Source organism: Castor canadensis, chromosome 6, assembly GCF_047511655.1.
Source record: "Castor canadensis chromosome 6, mCasCan1.hap1v2, whole genome shotgun sequence".
Lineage (NCBI taxonomy): Eukaryota > Metazoa > Chordata > Mammalia > Rodentia > Castoridae > Castor > Castor canadensis.
In genome coordinates this window covers 65,879,441-65,902,084 of record NC_133391.1, presented here as the reverse complement: position 1 = coordinate 65,902,084, position 22,644 = coordinate 65,879,441, and the positions used below count along the sequence as shown (strand labels likewise).

Below are 22,644 nucleotides of genomic sequence, written 5' to 3'. Positions count from 1 at the left end.
CTCAACCATGGGAAAGAGAGACCCTGAAGGACTAGAGTCTTTATGGGGACCAGTACCTGACCCAAGCACTTCCCCTAGAGGAGTGGGCTTAGAGTAAGCAGTCACTGTGCATGACTGAGCAGGGGTCACTTAGCATATCTATGCAGTCTGTGGGGAGTGTGAAGGTCACTGAGGCAAGTGGAGTAGGTGTTATCAGTGGTCACCAAGAGGCCCGGGTATAAGGCAGATGTCTGGATGGGCTTCACTGAGGAACTGCAAGGAGGCTGAGATTTAGAAACTGTGTTGCTTAGGGTATGGAAAATGGAAGCTAGGCAATGTATCATTAGGAGTACACTCTATAAAGAAAGGTGAAAGCAGAGCAGCTGGTGAGCATGGCATGGTCAGCCACCTGGGGCAGAAAAGAGCACTGTGCCGATGTCCAGATGGCCAAGAAGTGGCTGAAATTGAACCTAGAGACAGGCGTGGGGCACCTAGAACATGAGGAAGAACATTGAATATATCCAGGCAAAAAGGATTTGAAGCAGGAGAGTGATACAATCACATTTTTGCTTTAAAAACTTCACTGTCAGCTGTGTGGTGATGGCTCATATCCTAAATCTAGCTATTTCGGAGGCTAAAATTAGGAGGATCACAGTTTGAGGCCAGCCTGATCAAATAGTTCACCAGACCTTGTCTCAAAAATACCCAACACAAATTAGAGCTGGCAGATTGGCTGAAGTGGTAGAGTACCTGCTTAGCAAGAGTGAGGCCCTGAGTTCAAACCCCAGTACCACCAAAAAAAAAAAAAAGAAAACATCCTCACCGTTGCTTTATTGTGGAGAAAGGTCTGACTCATGTGATATGGAATGCAAAGAGACAAACTTGAAAACTTTTGCAATAATGTGAGAAAAAAATATAATTGAAATTGGCCAATGAACAAAGTCCCGCACTGAATTACAAGACTAAATAAGATGATTTTGACTCAGTTTCAATGCCCCTGCTAGGGTTTGCTGAAAAACTAGCAAAGAAACAATGCAGAGGAGCCACAGTAGAAAACTACAGGTTAGCAGATACAGCTCTGAATTTTCAACATGTATCCACCATGTGCAGGGGAGGTGGTGGGAAGCCCCTGGGGAGAAGGGAGCAAGGAGCCAGACATATGATCCAAATGAACAGGCAGGGTCCTCTGGGCATTCGGGAATTCTCATCTGCCCGGCCATGTGCTCCTGAATGCTGTTTCTTTCCATCACATCAGACTTTAAGCAGGCCTGACAAAGCCAGTTGGAATGCCAGATAACTGATCTGAAAAGATAGCTAAAGGGATGGGAGGGAGGTAGAAAGGAGGGAAACACCAATAGAATAAGGTGAGGGATTGCACCTAAGCTGTGAGTGAGAAGGTTGGAGTCCTATGGGGTGCCTATGTTGGTTATACTGTTGTATTTTTAAAAATTTTTTTGTTACACTAGAGTTTGAACTCAGGACCTCACACTTGCTAGGCAAGCACTCTACCACTTGAGCCACTCCACCGGTCCTATGTACTATCTTGTGATTCTTTGTAATTCACAAGAGATGGAAGGGAGTGGAAGGAGAGTTAAGAGCTGACTATATCCCAGTTCACTGGCCTATTTTAATATATCAAAATTTTACAAAGTCCTCTGAAAAGGAAAGTAGTACTGCCATCCTAGAGTTTTAAAGCTCACAGGGATTGAGGAAAATGTCTCTAGCCACAGGGAGCTATGGAGCCAGGTTGGGAGCCCAGCCACCTCCCTGGAAAGACATCCACTTGTCTCTCTTTCTTCACAGGTGAGCCTTTGAGTATCTAATACTTAACATCGTGACAACTCTGAAGAAAGATCAGTTTCTGATAGTAGCTGAAAATAAGGCTCCAGTCACTGAATGAGGCTGGTAAGTTTTCCGCATCACTCCTTAAAAGTTCAAGAGATAGCTCTTTATTTATCAGCGAGTCTGGTAAAAGTGCACCCAACAGAATATGTCAACTCTCTGCAATCTGAGGTTGATAGGCAACTTTCTGTCAAGAACCTAATTTTGTGCCATGGTTTTAGAAACCTAAGAGTTATGCCGATGTTTTGGAATAGGTAAGCCTATTGGGATACTTGGGTGACTGTGACAGGCAAGGTAGTGGGACCTTTGGGAAACCAGTGACTATCTTCGTAGATTCATATCTACTTATGTAGGAATGTACTGGGTTGGAACTAAGTTTAAACAAATTTATCCCATGTGATTCAGGTCTTTTCTAGTAAGAGGGAGAACTAAAACACAGTTCATTGCTACTCTGCTTTGGTTTCTTCAGCAAGACACCTGAAAAATTAGAATGCTAAATCTGAAAGTATGTTATTTAGGGGATAGAAACAAATCCATCAATAAGTGTAAAAATAAGTAAGAAAAGGAATATATATTAGATATATGAAATTGAAATGATAACATTTTCCACCTAATTGCTTCATGTTTTTAATTTTTAGTGGGACTCAATGGATTTGAACTCAGGGCCTCACACTTGCTAGGTAGGTGCTCTACCACTTAAACTACTCCACCAGCTGCTTTTAACTTTTGGAAAATCATAGTTTGATATTGAAGCCAAGCACTGGGACCAGATCTCATGCCCAACTCCTTTTTTAAAATCTGTGACTCTTGACTTCCATAATAAATCAAGTGAAATATGTCTTCCTCCCTCTCTCCCTCCATCCCTCCTTTCTTCTCTTCCTCCCCCCCACCTCCATCCTTTCCAACACCAATCCTCTGTTTTCTTGGCAATTAGCAAGAGGGCCTCAGGGCAGTTACCCGTACCTGTCTATGTGTAATATATCAGGAACTGCTTGTGGGCAAACTAACAAGTGATAAGAACAGCCTCAGGCAGATGTGTGTCATCAGGTCACAAATCTCCACCTGTGAGAAGGTGTCCACCAGTCTTCCTACATAGACTACCTCAATATTAGTTTCCCTGAACTAGCATCTAGTTCTTTTAGGACTGGAATCCCTTCCAATAAGATAGCTGTTTGTAATAAAGTTCTTTCTCTACTGTGTTGCTTCTTGACTAATTGACTTCCCTCGTGCAGTGGGCAGACCTAGCCTTTCATGTGTTAGCAACATGCTGTTGGCTGTGCTGGAGGATTCCACAAGTTTTTATAAGAAAAGACAAAACTTCTAGGTAGGCTGGCCCTCATATACCCTTGTATACTTCACGTATACAGATATACAGGTGGTTTTACTAAATGCTCTTTTGCAGCTAGCAAACATACCTACAAGAGTTTAAACAGCTAAAGATTCCTCAGTATTTAAAACCCCAGTTCTCAGTCCTAAACCAAAGCAGTAAAGGTAGAGGCTAAAAACACAGGCAAAATCAGGACCAGGAAGGAGCCTGAGGTCAGGGGCACCTAGCTGTCTCTTTCTGAGCAGCTTCTGCTCTGTATTCCCTTTTGGCAAGGGCAACACAGTGGAGTTGCAACTCACACCAGCTGGATTGAATCCTGTTGGAAGGTTTGGTGGTGGTGGTGGTGGTGATGGTAACAGGGTTAGGAAAAGCATGAAAGTTAAGATTCTTCAATGATTACATTTGTCCTGAAGGAAAAGATGAGGGAGCCAAACCTGCTTTTCCTCCCAGTGGTGTGGGATCCCTCTTTTCGGAACCTTAGAGTTTACTGTATTATTATTTAAACAACATGCTGCTAAGCACAAGCCAACTAATTTAGCTGGTACATAATTTAAATGGACCGAAAAACTGTGCTAGAGTCACTGAGAAACAGTACTGTGTAGTTGTGGGGATGATGTAAGTGATTTTTAAGTGCAATGCTGACTTCCTGTGAGGGTTTAGAATGTAAATGCCAAAATTACAGCTCCACAGGAGGAATTACGAGCATCATAAAGCATGGGCATGGGATGTAGCCTGGAGCAGGGAAGAGAATCTCTGCCAACTCTTCACAGCTGGCACACTGAGGACTAGAAAATGAGCTGTGTTGTTGCTGAGAAGAAAACACAAGACCGTTAAGTTAACTAGAGTTTTGAGATGGTTTAGTTCAAAGCAGTCAGATTTATGTGAAATCGTTCAGATGTTAACTGAGTGCTTTAGATATTCTTAACTTGTTATGATTTATCTTCTCTTGCAATTGTATAGACCATGAATTTTAGTTTGAAAAATATTTGAGGAAGGTGATGGTGGGAGTTCATGGCTCTATTTACTTAAGTTCTCTATTCTTAATTTACTACTAAATTCTTCTTGAAAACGTAACCCTCTCATGAACTAGCTCTTGACCTAATGTTTCCATGTCAGTACTTGTGCTTACTTTAAGACCTTACTATGGTTTGCTAAAGATAGTGGTATATGAGCTGAGCTGGCAAGAGACGGTACGGTTTACTAGGGTTTATCAATTATAGAACAGGTTCCTCTATAGAGGGATAATAAAGCATTGCCAAGTCCTTTGAGCTTTAAGCTATTGCTGGTAGTACTTTAGTGAATAATTTTGTTATATCATTACTTACATTTGGGCTACACATAGTTAGGTATTTAATCCAGTTTGGGTCTTAACTATTGTGTATTCAAAGATACTACATTTTCTTTTATAGTTTATTTTTTACTTTACCTGTAACCTTTTACAACTTAAAGTTTAATGTTATTATTCAATTCTTAGATATGCTTTATGCTGGGTTTTAATTTGGGTTAATCGTATGACTGTAGTGGGTTGCAGGAAACTTACCAGCTATGACAGTAGTATAATCTGGTCAAACTTTCACTATTGCTTAACTTTTATTACTGCTGTTGGGAGTGTGGCTAGAAAAGGCATTGTGAATTACTGGGAAGTGTGTTTGAAGCAAGCTTCTTCTGACCTTATGATCTACAGGGCATTCTCACTGGAATGTTGATACTTGCACATGTAATTTTACTGGAAATTAATAAAGAGGCTAGGGCCAAACCTGTATGTTAAAGGAGTTACTAAAAATCCATCTAAGCATTTCAGTATCTTGCATTATTTATTAAGCTACATTAACTTTGCAGAGAAATTTAAATATATTTTATAGGAGTCAGAATAAAACCTGCTTCTAACTGAAGTTGTAATTAAATTAAAAACTCAAACATAGAAAAATCCCTCCTGGAGAAAAATGCTATATTTTAAGTACTGTGTTAACATTGGGAGCCTTTTTAATAATCTTACAAAGAAAAAGTTTTAGCCTGCTAATTCTGAAAATTTGTAAAACTTTTGAGTTTTTGAAATTGCTTTCATTAGCAGTTGGGCTAAAATTCCCTTCTAATTGAAGTTGAAATAAAATTTGGAAGTTATAGAATTATCTTCAACTGATAAATATATAATACTTCTTTTTTAGGGTCTACCAAGAATAAAAGCTAATATAGCATTTTGATACCTGAATGTATTAGTATATAAATTTAAGAGATTTGAAGAAACTGTGTGTGGGTGGGAATATAAAAGTGGTTTGTGGAATTGATATAAAAGTAATCTAAAAGTGTGTTTCACATGTATACGTATGCATGTATACATGTGTGTTCCTGTGTACGCATATGTGTATGTGGTGTTCTGTATTGTAAAGCGTGTATTGTACAACTGTATTGTCCATCAAACATGAACAAATTAGCACCTTATGGTTTATTTATAGCACCTATGGTTTATTAAATTTATTGAATATTCACTAAAGCTCAGCTACAGATAATTGATAGCATCTAAACCTTGATGGTTATGCTAGGTCATATCATTCTCCCAAATTAAAACATATCAAGTTCATGGTACTGCAGTTCTTTGTGACCATGGACTGATCAGTCATTAGTCTAACAGATGTCTTATTTAAGGTGAATGAGTGGGTGTTCTTAGTTGTCATGGCCCTGAAGTAAGAGCGAGATGGTAGGAAAGGTTTCTTTATGGAAACCCTCAAGTGTGACAGGCCCAGCATAATGGTTTCATGGATGATGGTAGCTTTAGAGACCTCTTTGGAAGTTGAGACGCATGTTGACAAGAATTGACTTAACATGTCATATGATTGATATTACGTCCTATGTAAGATTAATAATTAAAACTGGCTGTGATATTCATATGAAAATGAGTACATGGTTTAATAATTTAATGAGTTATATGCACATTATATACGTTGGTGCAATGCTTCTATGCATAAGAGATCTTAATGTTTAAGTATTAATGTACAATGTATGATTAAGCATATATAATACATTACTAATGGGGTACTATAGCATAAATGCATGATACATATATAGGGTGCTGAAATTTATAATTTATTAATAGTCACATAGTACTTAAAAACAATTTATATGCTTCAAGTAGAAGAATCAGCTCTGGGTAATGATGGTGACACTGTGGGCTTCTTCCTCCACTGCATTAGAGATCATTTCTCCATCTTTCATTAGCAAAGCCAAAGTATTAGATTAGAAGGACTCATCTGAAAAGTTTTTTCTTGAATAAACTTGTGAGTGGAGCAAAAATGAGAGTAAGAAAATAGAGTATGGATGATATTTGTCTGATAATGATGAGGATATGCCACCAGTTAATTTCTAATTCACGTACGTGCGAGGAGATCAGTTACTAGAGTTCAGAATAAGCACTGACTTAACTGATGTTATACCATACCTCATTGTTTGGCTAGCTGACATTTAGGAATAATTACTAGAATGATGATTACTAGAATAAAGGGACTAATATACATCCTACTTTGTTAGGAATGGACCATAAAATCACATAAGCAAAAGAAATATCATTCTGGTTTAGCATGGGAGGTGTACTGAGGGGATGTGTAGGTATATAGTTAGTTATCTGGGTCTCCCAGAGGATCGAGGAAAAATACGAGAATTAATAGCATGAAGATTACAAGTAGGAAGCCAAAAATATCTTTGTGTAATAGGAATGAAAGGAAAATTTTCCTGAGTCAGAAGTTATTCCTGATGGGTTATATGATCTTGTTTCATGAATAGAAGGCAAATTATTACTAAAGCCAATGAATGGTAAGATGAAGTGGAAAGCACAGAATGCTAGAATGTCTTTGTCAACTATAATTCCTCTTTAGGTGCATTCTTAGATTAGTACAACCTAAGGAGTAGCAAAATCTTTCTTCAGAAAGATATTTGTCTTGATGATAAGTAGAGGTTGTGGCTATGACTAAAAAAAGTAGTGAAATTATGTCATTCTTTCAGTTTTCTGAAGTATAGGAGCCTCTGCCCGTGTGTAAAAATAAGCAGGTGAAGAATATGGAGGCTGTATTTGCACAAAGATATCAGATAATTTAATTATAATGTACATCTCGACAGACATGTGCAACAGGTGAGAATGTGGTTACTATGTCTGACGTATAATGTATAGCTAGAAATATCCTGGTAATGATTCGCAAAAGGAGGCGGATTTCCAATCAAGAGCCAAAATTTCATCATGCTGAGATGTTTAATCAGGCTCAAAGATAAAGGGGTGGTAGGTCAATGGTTAATAATTTTAATTAGGAGACAGGTTTATTAAAGTTTCTACAGTTGGAATACAGAAATTATTTTTCATGTCATTAATCATGGTTTAATTCCATGTAGAAATTATGATACATATTTTATTTTTATTAAGTATTATTTTGTTTTAGATGTTGTAGGGTTTTTTTTTTTTTTCCAAAACCCTTTTCCTTTCTGTGGTGGATTTGGATTATTTATAGTGGGATTTGTCATGGTTTTGTATTAAACTTTGGTAGGTCTTTTCTAGGTTCCATGGTGCTTTTAATATATTTAGGAAGAATATTGGTGGTGTTTGGATATACTATGCCAAGTTACTGAGGTGCATCCTGAGACTTGGTGGTCTAATGTAGTAATTTGGGGTGCATTAGTATTTGGTCTTTTCATGGAATTACTTATAACAATTTATAATAAATTTATGATAATGTATTATGATGAAATACAAATTATTAGTTTTAAGAATTTGGGAAATTGAGTGATCTTTGAGAGTGAAGTCATTCATGAAGATTTTATAGGTGTGGCTTCATTACAAAACTGATCTTTGTTATTATTTTTATTGCAACTGAAGCTACTCATAGTGTTTTGACTAGGAGTGAGACTAAGAGTATAGTTTGATGAATCCCTTTTGGTCAGAACCAGTTGTTGAAGCTGTTATTTAAAAGTGGGAAACTTTGAGGGGGTACTTTTTCTAATCAGATTAGGTCTAGAAGAGTGGATGCTATATTTTGATTTGCTGATAATTTTATGAATGGAGATATGTGGTGGATAACTGGGGAAAATCCTAAGAGATTTGAGAATTTGGAGATGAGAATTTAACTTTAAGGTAATAAATTATTGGGTTAACTACTATTGCTAACCTGAAGTCTGTTTTTAGATAAAATAGCATATAGTTAATTGGGAGGTGCTTATAGGAGTAAAACTGTTAGGAATTAAAAACCCAGCAAAAATCCTGGGAAAGGACAAGGGGAAATAATGGAGGGGATGAACCAAACAAGTGTACATTGTATGAACATACGGAAATGTGACAATGAGCCCCTCCATACAACTATTATGTACTAATAAAAAATGTTTAAAAATCTTATCAACTGCAAGATGTTTGACTGAATTTATTAGGAAGGGGGCTGTTTTTGTTAAAGTTAGAAATCAGGGTTGTTCTTATGTCCTTTGGCAGCTATTAGGAAGGTAGTTAGATCTTTAGAATAAAACTCTATATAAAGGTGTATCTATGTCAGGCTTCCAGTAATTAATGAGGCACTAGTTAATGGAATGACTTTTAAATATACCTCCTGTTTTTGGAATATCTCTTTCATTGCTAAGAGTGTGGATGAGCATGTAAATAGTATGCTTTTAACATGTGTGTGCAGATATGGAGAAATGCTAAAATGTGATTCATATCAATAGTAACTCCTTTATTAATACTAGTTGACATGAGATAGAAAAAGTTTGATGCCATTCTGTTAAAAGTTAGTTGTTAATGTATGGTAATAGTGAATATGCAAATTGCCTAAATATCTTATAGCCAGGCATTGGTGGCTCACACCTGTAATCCTAGCTACTTAGGAGGCTGAGCTCGGAGAGGATCCAGGTTTGAGGCCAGGCAAACAGTTTGAGAGACCCTATCTCCAGGAAAACCAGAGCAAAATGGACTGCAAGTGTAGTTCAAGCAGTTGAGCACCTATTTTGCAAGCACAAGGCCAAGTTAAAACCCCAGTCTCACACAGAAACATAGTCTTATACTAGTCGATAACACATCAATAGAAAAACTCAGCGCTGGAAAGGAGTAGAGTTGATACTGGTGTATAGCCACTTCTGTTGTTTAAGGCAGTCATGGGTGAGGCCAAATTGGACTGATTCACCAGTTGCTGCTAGTAGCCAATTAGCAGGAGAAGATCAGGCTTATGGTTGAATGCAAATATTTATTGAAATTCTCTTTGATGAGTGTATTAAGTCATGCTATAAGGTGGACATGATGGTGCATGCCTGTAATCCCAGCACTTGGGAGATTGAGGCAGGAAGGCTGTGAGTCCCTGGGCAGCATAGGCTACATAGTGAGACCCTGTTCCACCCGCCCTACCCCCCAAAAAATCATGCTATAGAATCTGTTCTCTACAATGCAGTTATGTAAAATTGATTAAAGAAGTGCTGTTTGTGTGGTTGACCATATCACCACCTGATTAAGTACGAATAATTTAATACCTACACCTAGCTGAAAAAAAAAGTTGAAATAGATTGTTGGCAGTAACTAGAACTAGTTTAGTGATAAGGAATGGAAGTAGGTATTTAAAGAATCAGTTTATATTTGAATGAGTGTATATATCATATAAAAAACTGATCATATGACAAGTGCTAAGGATTAAGTACTATTGAAAAGTAATCTATTTTGAAACTCAGAGTCAAATTAAGAGTTTAAATAGTTATCCCAGGCTAGTTAGAAACAATTACTTCATAGCCTAAATGGATAACTATTAGGACTGGAATTAGCCTAAAGATAAAAAGCATGAGATGGATGGTCTTATGTAATGAGGATAAGAGATATTTTTATATAAGTCAGTTGTTATAATAAGTAATGTTATGATAATACATAGTAAAAATAGTGTGCTATTTTTATTTGGAGTTATATAAACCATTTGGTTCCTAAAACCAATGAATTACTTCTAGCCTTTAAATGTTAAAAAAAAAAAAAAAGCCATTTTGTTACACAGAGAGATACAAGTTACCAGTTCTTACATAGTTTCTCAGTAAATAAGGAGTTTTAAGTTTGTTCTTAGATTCAGTCTAATGTTTTGTTTCAACTTACAGTACAAGCCTAAAATAATTTTTGGATTAAGTGATAGGAATGGGGGGGAGTAAGGTGCATAGGATATTTTTTCACTGTGAAGGATGAACAAAAATTGTTACCATGATATGTAAACTGTCCTCATTGTGTTGTAAGTGGTATATAAAGTGAAGCAAGGGGCTATAATAAGCATGTTGAAACCTTTTAAGATAAAGGTGGAAGTTAGACTTTCAAAGTTGGAATTGCTAACATACGTAGTCTGACAGGCTGGCAGCCGGCTATTGTTTATCAGAGAAAACTAACTTGAGGACAAGATTCTGGGGCTTCTTCAGACCAGTCCTCAGATCCCTGGCCCATAGCAGCCGCCAGTGTGAACCTCCAGAAGGGAGGTTCCTTCCTGTGCAGTCATGGGAGACGGTGATGAGAGGATGGCCAGAGTGCAGAACCTGGACAGTGACAGAGCATGAACTCATATAAATACCCAGTCCTTTTGCTTTCATGTTTCCAAATGCTTTCCTCTCCATTGTTATATGTAAGCTGGGAGCAGGCTAGTTGAGTGGTTAAGAGCAGAGAGGTCAGCCACACTCCCTGAATCTGGATCCTAGCTTTTATTTGTGATTATTTGCATTTTAAGGGTGTTATGAGACAAAGCATGCCAAATATCTGTTATACAGACACACTTAATAAACATTAGTCATTGTAAAGGTGTACTAGCACTGAAAGTATTTCAATGGCTATTTATAGGTTGCTGGATTATGAAGAGCCACATCTGGACTTGAATATCATAAATATCCTGGATTATAAAAGTCCTCGTAACTATAGGTTCCAAAAGGGGGAGATGACATAGGTTTTTTCCCATATTCAGGAGAATGTGGGGGCAGCTGTATTACTTAAAGTAATCCTGGGGTAACAGATCATTGGCATTTATTGGTTTAGTCTTCACAGCCTTTCTTTTGATAATAAATTCCTCATTTTTACAGAGTATCTACTGCATGTCAAGCAGGCACAAGACTTATGCCTACCCAAAAACAGATTCATGATTATTTGAGGGGTAATACTTGCTGAGCCCCCAGGGCCTTCCCTAGTCTTTTCTGCCAGAACTTATTGGGATGTATGCTTTATTACTGTGGATGCTGCTAAACTGTTGGGACTGAGCTTTTCTTTTTTTCCAGAAGCCATCAGCATACCATGTGGTAACATAACAGACTGCTTCAAAAACCAGATCAAGCCTAGAAGAGCAAACTAAAGAGAAGGAAAGGCAGACAGAGAATCTTAACAATACTGTTCTCAGATGCCCTCCTGGACTTCCTTTTCATTAGCCTCCTTTGGGTTCTGTTCCTGCCATGGACAAAGACCTAAGTAAAAATGAAAACAGAATAATTTGCAAAGGAAGGGACTGCTTGAATTCACAGCTGGTGTAAGGAGAGATGGAAATACATGTATATCATGGAAGGAGGACAAAAACAACCTCAAAGGAGGGAGGGCTATACTGAGAAGCAGCACACATAAAGACTTTCATTTAGAACACAGATTGTATGGCAGGAATAAACTATGTTTTTGTTTGCTTGTTTGTCTTTTGGCATGCTGGGATGAAACCTAGGGTTTCATGCATGCTAGGCAAGTAGCTATACCCTAAGTCCTAATGTATGTTTTAATCGTGACAGTTTCGGAACCACTGTTCCAGTCAGTGTTTCAGTATATAACATACCTGTGCTTCTGTATCAACAATTTTCTGAAAAAAACCCAAGTGGAAAGTTTATGTCAACAATGCTAAACTCACAGGTACACAGAAAGTAAAGGTTTATCTTTACTGACAGAAAAGCCACAGAAATAAACTACAAAATGTATGTTAACAGTTCTAAAATTGAGACAACATAGCTAATAAGGAAAAGCTGATTGAGTAAAGAGATTTTATAAATTCAGGGGAGAAAAGTGACTTCCATTCAATAGTGACAAGTCACTATTTCCCAAAGGACACATGACTGTAAGACTTAATAAGAGGCAAATCTTTCACAACCCACAAACCTCTTAAGAGCCTAACTTTCCATCCCACTGCTACTGGCCCCACCTGCATTCACAAATTGTCTTCATTCTCTGTTTTTAAATTAGCAACATTTTTTAGGAACTGTTTCCATGGTTTAAGCAAAACCATTTAGTTGTAGACTAAAATAAAAAATAACCCATGGCTTAATGTTATTCAGAGAAAGTCCTGTAGATTATTGTTTTTCAGATAATAACTGTTTTAAGAATGGAGTAAGTGGAGCTTAATGTAGAAATACCAAGTGTAGTTATTGCTTATGGTAGTTACATATGTAGCTCCATAAATACAAAATATGAATACTGCCTACTTAATTTTAAAACTTTTGGAGTATTATTTGCTATTAGAGATGTAAGAGCTAAATATAAAGTTACCCTATAAACTGCTCCTCTCCTTTAGACTAAATTCTTCTAGGACAAAAATCTCAATTCTTCACCAGAAAGATTTCAGCAGTATTCTAATGAAATTATGACAAGCAGAATCAGGGTTTTTACATCCACTATCCATGAATCACTGACCCTATCTCATGGATCAACAAAAGTTTATTTTCATTATAGCTGTGGGTAGAATACATTGGAAATTTATACTCATATGCAAATAGTAAGATGTGACAAATTCACATTTTCCCTAAAATAACAGCTTCTAATTCTTATTTTGACTAACACAAAATTCAGTATTAGACTTGGTGGGTGGTGCGGGGGGGGGGGCCCCCGCGGAGGATGAAGTTCTAATGCTGCCATTTAATAGATGCCTATCATGCATCTAAAACATGTCTTCTAGAAAAGTCAATGAGACTTAGGTATCAATCTAAAAAAAAATTAAATTGATTAATCCACCAACACATTTTGTATATTTACTATCTGAACTAACTGAATTAAATAGAACTTTCTACTGAGTGTACCCCTAGGACTTGTACCATCTTTACCCAAACAGTTAAAATTACTACATACATCCTATTGGTAAATAAACAAAGACCTACTGGTAAATAAACAAAGAAGTCATAGTAAATGCATCTGTTTTTTTTCCTAATGAATGGGCAACAACAAAAACCTACTGGTTCAAAAATCAATTGTACTCCTGTTTTGAAAATTGTTGGATGATCTGAAATTAGGTAATGTCACATTCACAGTAGCCTTTGAATTCTCTTTTAGGTTCCCAAAGAAGTAAATTGGTCTAGATAGTATAAATAAGAAGGATCATACAATGGACACTTATATTTGGTTTCAGATATACGAAGAGCACCTATAGCCAATCAAGTCATTTGCATTTCTTGAATACTGACTTGCTGGCAGGTAAGATGAGTAGTTTGGAAATGACAATCTATCCCAACTGTCTTAAGTTATAGATCAGGCCAAGTGAATACATAATGGAGAGATCCCTGGAGAGGAAAGACCTGGGGCTCCAGGCTGAAATCCTTCCTTTGTTGATTTATCACAACTTTAGGAAATTCCCTAAACGGTTCCCAGCTGTATTCTCAAAAGTAAAAGAGAGATAAATAACTGTCCTGCATATGTTAACAAACTTACCAAAGGGTCCAAATGAGAAAGGGAAAATACTCTGTAAAACTGTGAATCAGCTTAGCAAAAAAAATCTTAGAAAAGAATCAGATTAAATTCAGGGAGTATGAATCCCTTTTAATTTCTGGGTTTCCTCATTCCTAAATGAGAGATTTGGCCCAATATATAAGCAGAAGTAGAAAAGTTAAGTCAGTCTAAAAAAAAAAAACCAAACCAAACAAAAAAAAAATCACACAAAGAGTTGCACCTCATACTTCAGTTAGTCAGTAGCAAGAGTGATTATTCCAAAGGCTGAGTGGTAGTGAATAATCTCGACTTTTCCAAAATATGAATATTAAGATAAAAGCCATTAAAAAAAACAAATACTAATGAAATAATAGTTAGCTAAATTGGATGAAATCAAAGTTGACAAAGACTGATAAAACAGTAAAACATAAGCAAAGACATTAAATAGCTTTAATGAATCCACTTCCTTTATTGCAGTGACCTCTGTACAAAGCAGCAACTGCAATACTCAAGGTTAAAACATTAGAAAAGCATGTGTGACAGTTATAGTACAGTATTATCAAAATATTACATTTTCAAACTTAGTAGATAATGATCCACTAGAGCTTAAATCTTTAAATTATTTCCATAGTCTTAAAAAACATGTAATGTCAGAAAGCAATATAAAAAGAATGTAAAAGGAAACCTAAAATACAAAGGAAACAATGTGGACAAATAAATATTTGATTTAATTAAGTGTTAATAATCAGCTTAACACCAACATTCTCTCTGAGCCCCCTGAATTCTTTACCTATAAGAACAATGAACTCAAATGTCATTGTGTAATTATTTCTAAATTATCACCAATGATTAGGACTAAAAAAATTTGGCATTAAAGTAATCAAAATTCAACATAAATGAAGCAGAACAGAATAGCTTCACACTAGGTAGCATTTCTAAGAATTGTTGAAACTTTTTAGAGCACTACAACAACCTTGAAAACTTTTGTCTGGTGTCTAGTGTTAAGTAATGCATTTTTTAAGTGAAAAACTTTTTACATTATTTCAGACAATATCATCCTTCCACAGTATGCATATTTAGATATATTTTATGAACTTTATACACACATATATGATGCATGACATTTGGTTCCTGTAGTACAGTCTACAATGTTTTCCTGAAGGAAAAACCAAAACAAAGAAAAGAGAAGTAAGTGTACCTGTGCACATTTCAAGATAGCAGCACTCAGTCCATTCCCTATTATCCACTTAGAAAATTCCCACATGATATTGTTTACTGAATAATAACATTTCCACTGTCTCTCCCCTCAAATACTGCAAAACCTGCAATAAATGGAACAATGCTGTGAGTATTAATGTAAGAAAAAATTTTAGGAAATCAATTACTTCATTTTCTTGCTATTCTGAATTAAAATCATCAGATCTTCAATTAAGTTCATACTCATGCAACAAAAAATGCTGCACCACTGAAAATAATTTTATAGATTTTAATCAAGATTCATGAGAACCTGTATAAATTTCTCCACCACTGAAACTAATCAATGAACCCACTGAACAGTACTGTATATGAAATGTTCTCCATGTTGTAACTGGCTAATTGTGTGAAGTTTACACTGTGTCCTTCAAATCACCTTTGTTCTCTATGAAAGCTATAATCCGTTGATCTGATTTTGAATGTTTACTTAAAAAACATTAATCTGCTGAATCGCAATCACTTTAAAATGCAAAACACCAGCAACATAAATTTCATTACATGTACACATATGCACCTGTGTATGCATATACATATACACACACACATACAGATATGTAGATATAAATCCCTTGAAATGTTTTCAGGAAATCCTTCCTTGAATAAAAATGAAAAATTTCACATTAATAATTGTATATAAAGCTTTAGTAACAGTACTTATGCACTGTCAAAATTGTAGACTAGTAGACTATGATGTGAAAACAGACATTTCAAACGCACAAACTGGCAGTTTTTCTTAACACAAGTTTTAAAGTATTAAGAACGGATTAAATTTCAATGTTCAGAATAATCTGTTCAAACCTGAGTATATTAAGACTGAGTGACTTGACATTGAATGAAATTAAGCCTAAAACATTTCACTAAGTAAGAAACCAGCGGTCCATTTAACCATTTGATGAAACATTATTTGAATGACTTATAAAGGATGGTAAAGTAAAATGAAATCCCATACAATGTTTATTGAAATATTTTATGAAATGACATTGTTTTGTCTAAATTTCCTCAAGTAACATCTTTTAGCATATTCTAAGTCTCTCAGATTTGAGGGAAATTCTAGATTAGGACAGATCTCTCTTAAATACAAATGATCTTAAGGATTAAAGAATGATGATTTTTCAGCATGGTATACAGCAGTACTGGGTGAATATTCAACCCTCTCTAAGGATTTAAAAATAGGTATTTGGGGACTCTTTTTCCTAACTCTACATTTACATATACTTGTATAAACCTAACCTTGGGGTCCACTTTTTGGTTACTATTTTTTTCCTCAATTTTTAATTAGCTTGCCTTAATTCTTACCTTAATGACAGATACTTTTCCAAAAGCAATAGAAAACATACAGTACTCAACACTAATTGGTCAATGGAAGATGAAAAACAGTATCCATTTTTTTTAAGGTTGAAGAGACTAGAAATAAAAATAATATATGAAGGCAAAGTCCAACATTCTAAAAATTTACAAAAGAGGATATATGGATGAAATTTGGTTAATTTCAGAAGGCACCTCAAGGCAAAAAGCTTTTTGTACTCCTTTCATCAATCAAAAAATAACACGCTTTTATTGCTATTCAAGTAGCAAAGGAAAACTTTACTCTCATGAACTTCAGTCCAATAAGAAAGAATCACCATTCATTAAGATTGAGATATGGAATTGACTAAAACTGGCCTCCATATACACATATCAATGGAGCAACTTTCCTGTGTGCTTTCAAATTAATGAAACAGTGAAAGAAAAGTCACAGTTTGCCATTGTGATGTTAATGCATCACTGAAGATTTCAGTCACTTCACTAGGCACTGAAGTACCATTCTGGAGGGCAGTCCACTTTGTAGAACAATTAAGAATAGAAGGTAAGGACACTCTGATGATTCCCTCGAACTAGGAGGATTGGTGGCAGGTCCTTTGATAGAGCCTCTAACCATGCCATGTACAGAGCACTAGACACAGCCCCTTTTCGTGCAACTGGGAGACTCCTAGGATCAAAAAGAGAGAAGACATTGAGAAAAAAAAAGGTAACAAAAATTAAGTCTCAATAATAAATTATTGCAATTACAAAATAATTCCGTGTGTGGAGAAACTGTGTATATAGAATATCACAGTAACATTTCCATGTTTTCAGGCTTCAACAAAAAATTTTAAAACTTCTGTTAATAACAATAGCAAACAAGTATTCCTACAAACCATAATACAGTAATCCATAAATAACACTAAATCTCGTATTTTTTTCTCCTTTAATAAGGGTTTTTTTTTTTTGAGAAAGGGATATTTCTGTCAGAATTTAGAAAATGGAAGCTATATATGGATAAATAAAATTCAAACACAATTCATTTTAATTTTACCTTGTTTTTGCAAGTTTTAATTTCTATTTATAGATCATGATGGTAGTGACTACTTGACCTGTAAGGTTTCTTTGTAGATTTTTTTCTTTTTAGCATCTTCCATTTTAGGTATTTGATCATCAACACACAAATTAAAACTTAATGGTACAGTAAGTGTTTGTTGTTAATCAAACTAACAATCTTTTGGTGCTACTTTATTTCATCATTTGGCATGGTATCTGGAGGTGTAAGCTTTCCTTATCTATTGAAGGACACAGTGCTCAGGAATGAGAAAATTCGGATTCAAGTAATATCTAGCTAACCACATTCAGCAGAGGAAAAGCCAAAGCAGCCATTAGCATTTATATTCAGTACAAGGACAATGTGTCCACATGGAAAGTTTGTGTGTGGGAGACCTAGGGGTGAGGAATCAGATGAAAATCACTACTATTCCAATTTAATCCTCTAAATAATTCTTTGGGGTTATTTTAATGAGGAAGCTGTCTGTGGTAAAAATTACCCCATACATGTCTAATAGCTGGGCTATAGTGTTTTCAAAACTAAAGAATTCTGAAAAGATGAGATAGGTAGAAAACATGAAAAAGAAAAATCCAGAACCTACTATAATAAAGAATTACTCAGATGCATAGTAATTATTTTCTCCTAACTTAAATGCTATTTCTGCATGCTTAAAGCAAAGTATACTCAAAAATGTCTGGTATTCTCTCTTTATAGATAAGTACTTGGAACAGAAGTTAATCAAAAGTACTTTGCCAGGCACGTGCCGGAGATCCTGCGTATTGAGACACTGAGGCAGTAGGGTCACAGGGTTGAGGCCAACCTGGGCTATATAGCAAGACCCTGTTTTACTATTTCCCCACAGTACACTTTCATAAAATGAACGGCCAAAGAAATAGTAATACAAATAGTACTTACATGACAATAATATTAGCAGTGTTTGAATGTTCCTTTAATAACTCATTTAACCTGATCTGTCGATATGTCTGAAATGAAACGGGACAAAGTCATTCCTAGGCTATTTGAAAATGAGAATTTAGCATAGTTCAGGTTTGAGGATGTAGCTCTGTGTAGAGTATGTGCCTAGGATTCATGAGGCTCTGGGCTCAATCCTCAGCACCATCAAAACAAAACACAAAAAATCCACTACCACAGTTCATAAAATAGTAAAGTGGACAAAAATGGATTTTAGTGTAATAAAAATATCTGTTCCCTATTTAGAAAAAAAAAGCTGGCGTTTCTCACTATTCATATATGAAACTAACTTAAATTAGATTTAATTCACAATTTAATATGGTTTCTCCCATATTAAATTACAGTGCTTGGTATTTATGTCTTAAGTATTTTTTTGAAAGCACATGGAAGATTAATGAAAAGACAGAATACCTTGGTCTTATAAAGTTCAAGCTCATTATCTGTTATTCGCCATGGCTCATCTTCTTTCATTTTATCTGCAATGTCTTGTTCTTTATCATCTTCATGAAGTCTATATGGCTCAATCATTTCATCAAAAGCTACAATACTTAAAAGAATAGAAAGAATATTGTTAGCCTTATTATAAATAGAATACTGACAATCTTATTTTAAATTATGGAAAAGGAAGATCTTAAACAGTAAATTACAACTTGTAAAATTAGTGCTTTTTATCAATTATGCTGCTCTCCACATTCCAACTATAGCAATCATTGACAATTCTTTTTTTTTTTTAATAGAAAACAGCAATTCCTAGTCTCTCAAACTGGATTATAAATTTAGAACCACACCAATAACAATAAAACTGTAGCCAAAGCTGATTTCCCTGTAGCTATCCTTGCCTCTGTGCCAGTCCCTCTCAATGTACATAAATTCTGTAACAGTAACCAAAATAATTTTTTTGTATACTCAGTCTAATTTGCTGAAAACACCAAAGACTTTTTCAACCTAAGTACCAATGAATAAAAGTGGTGTAATAAAATGTAACTAATGCAGAAAAAAACTTGGGTAATTAGTTTAAGTTGAATTATCTACATCTGAGTAGGCAACCATAAAAGAATTGGAAATTTGTTCAGAATAATTTAATCAATAACTTACTTTTCTTTCTTTGGCTTGGTATTGATATCTCCTAGGACCATGATATCAGAGAAGTCTATTCGGAACTTGCTAAGCAAAGTAGCCATCCTAGAACAAAAATGAGTAATACTCATGAATGAATAAACACCTAGCTGAATTATGGTATTATTTCATAAGTGCCTACTATACAACCTGCTAAACGTTACAGGACTCACAAAACTCTTTTTTTGGGTAGTATGTGGGTTTGAGGTCAGGGTCTCACGCTTGCTAGGTAGGTGCTCTACTACCTGAGCCACTTCCCCAGCCAAAAGTCACTTTTTTTTTTTTTTTGGTTGGGTAGACTGAGGGAGAGGTGGGATTAGAGTTTGAATTCAATTGCAAAGCAGGTGCTCTGCTGCTTGAACCACATCTTCAGTTCATTTTGCTCTGGTTAGTTTTTGGGGATTAAGTCTTGTGAACTATTTGCTAAGGCTGGCCTCAAACCATGATCCGTCAATCTCAGCCTCCCAAGTAGCTAGGATTACAAGCATAAGCCAATGGCACCCAAACAAAGGTCAAATTTAAAAAAATAAATACAAGCCAAAAAGTGATGAGTGGTAGCCCATGTACAGTGATTCAGGAAGGAAGGATAATCAGATGGGGGTGGGGAGGAAGCAAGGGTAAAATAAAATAGGGGCCAGGATTCTCAAAAAAAGAGCTAGGATTTAAAGAACAGAATTCATAAGCAGATAGAGAACAGGGAGGCAAGTGAACAACTGTGTATAGGGGAGATGAGTGCAGGCAAAGCAGCAAAAGTCTGAACTGAAAAGCATGTTCAGGATGTACAGAAGCACACACTTGAGTACCAGGCTTCTCTAGAGGACTAGGAGATGAGAAGGGAAAAGGAACAGGTGGACAGATCATCAAAGGCCTCGACTACCACATGACAGCAATTGGCACCTATACTGTGGTAGCTCATGGAGAATTTGTATTTTAGGTAGAGGAATCAGATGGTCAAAACTTTGCTTTCAAATGAAGCTGGGAGCAATGTGTGTAATACATAGGGAAAAAGTCAGAGAAGACGGGTTTTATAGTGCAGGAGAGAAGCGCTGGAACCACAACTGGACTTGTGGTGGTACAAACACAGTAGATAAATGACTATGGCATCCTGCAGTATGCATCTAATATACAATATGTAATTTTCATACACTTTCTCCTAATAAAAGAAAAAAGATCTGCTTTCATGGTAAGATACACTTAATGTAAGAATTTAATAAAAATGTTCTAAAATCCCAACCTGTTAAAAATACTGCATTAAAGTAAAATTATTAATTTATAACTTAAATATAAAGACCAAATTAAAGTGAATGAAGCTTCACTTAACTAGAATCTCTTAGGTTCAGGATAGAACAGAGCAATATGATTGGCATTTTCTGGGTTGTCAAATTTTTATTCTATCAAATCTGTATTATAATAATGAAGTGCCATTAGACTAATGCCCTCCAAATTAAAATACACTTACGCTCTCCGGTCATGGTCTATTCTGTTTATTTTTCCACCAATAAATACTCTGATCTTACATTCTTTCCACTTTTTCTTGGTAGTCAGAAGATAAGGTATTAACAAGGTCAAACCTGAATTATAAAAACACAACAAATCATTTACTAAATGCAAGTATCAATTTTTTTTATTTTCACCTTATTCTCTAAAGGCATATTTACTACAACTCAACCTAAAATAAAACTTTTCATTCTGTCCTCCCTTGATAATTTAAGATGAAAAGTCATTAAGGCAGGCCTAAGCAAGAGGAGAGATAGCTCTTCAAATAAGGTGACCAAATGGGACAGTAACCTGGCAGTTAGAAAATGAGTCACTGAAAGAAGAACTGAGGAAATTAATATATTTATTGAACCTAATTGGATCCTGATATGAGAAACATTAAAAGGGGAAGGTAGACTGAAGTTATGTTTCAGTATCTTATATTTACACACATATAAACATATGCATATTTTCCAGCTCTGCCTAAGAACACTAATATCTTAATAGCCACAAGCACATTTAGCACCCTAATCAGTACTATTCTCAATTAAACAGGACTCGTCGGATAAAAGGTTCGTTCTGTGGCTCGTGTAGAGAAAAGTAAAATAACTGAGCCTAGAACATCATCTTATGTCAGAAAGCAACTCCAAGAATGAGTGGAGCATGACAAATGGACAAAACTAAGCCTAAGGAAGGTCCTGCTGGCTAAATATGGACAATATGAACATCAAAACAAATAATAAGAGTGACAAATTATATTCTACTGAGTCATTTCATTCATAGAGATGAAAAGAGAACGCTTTTCCTAACAGTAAAATACCAACTAAGAAATGAGGATGGAATTATGGGACTGACAACCACAACAAACAAGAGTAAGTTTAGAAACATCAATCAATGCAATGCTTCCTGTTGCAAGAAGAGTGGTAAATTTATATAGCCTTGAAGTAAACCCCCATGTATCTGTAATCATCATAAGGAGGATAAAAGCAACTTTTCAGTGGGTTGGCCTGCTTAAAACAAACAGAACCCCTTTACTCAATGGTTCAAATTAGCTCCTCAGTGATGGGACAAACCAACATCATAATGCATACCGAAGAGCACAGCACCACCTCTGTGATGTTACTGCCCAAAACTGATTATGATGAAACCTCTCACTGCATTCCAAAATGAGCCGCATTCTTCAAAATGGTCTTCAATACTAAAGAAAATGCTATGGTCAGGAAGCTCAGGAGGTACTGAGCAACTTCCACAGGAAGGACAGGGATGACACATAACAACTGTGCCTGATTCATTTGAGTTGTGTGCTTTTTGAAAATGTTGACAAAACCTGAATGGGGTCTATGGGTGAAAGGTACTTTGCATTTCTTAGTACTATTCTCTTCTCACATCTTTGGTAAAATTTAAACTTGAAAAAAATATTAACAAACTTACCTCCATCATCAAAAAGCCACCAGACATCAATAGTATTCTTTCCTTGTTTTTTCTGAAACTGTGTACTAGCTTCAAGAAGCTTTTGGTCAGCTACATTTAAAGGTGCAATAGGGCCTTTGGACTCTAAAGGATCAAGCAACAAATAAATGTAACGAAAGTAAATATTAAAAAGCCCTTTTTTGCTGAATTTCTATTAATTTCCTAGCTTTGTATATTCAGTATTTATAATAATTATATATGGCACCCATCATAAGGTTGCAGTAGCCTTATTATTTAAAAACTTTAAAA

At 35.7% G+C, this 22,644-nt stretch overlaps 1 protein-coding gene across 2 annotated transcripts in view; it reads right to left on the bottom strand.

Moving 5' to 3' along the window:
- Positions 1–14,208: 14,208 nt before the first annotated feature.
- Slc12a2 (solute carrier family 12 member 2) overlaps positions 14,209–22,644 on the bottom strand; it is a 93,861-nt gene continuing 85,425 nt past the window's right edge. For both annotated transcript variants that reach the window (XM_074076620.1, XM_074076621.1), the window contains 6 exons: positions 22,357–22,479; positions 20,909–21,020; positions 19,429–19,515; positions 18,745–18,880; positions 18,277–18,344; positions 14,209–16,995 (listed from right to left, as the gene is read on the bottom strand). In XM_074076620.1, coding sequence (XP_073932721.1) covers positions 16,860–16,995; positions 18,277–18,344; positions 18,745–18,880; positions 19,429–19,515; positions 20,909–21,020; positions 22,357–22,479 — 662 coding nt within the window. In that variant the 3' untranslated portion in view covers positions 14,209–16,859. The remainder of the gene's footprint in view (positions 16,996–18,276; positions 18,345–18,744; positions 18,881–19,428; positions 19,516–20,908; positions 21,021–22,356; positions 22,480–22,644) is intronic.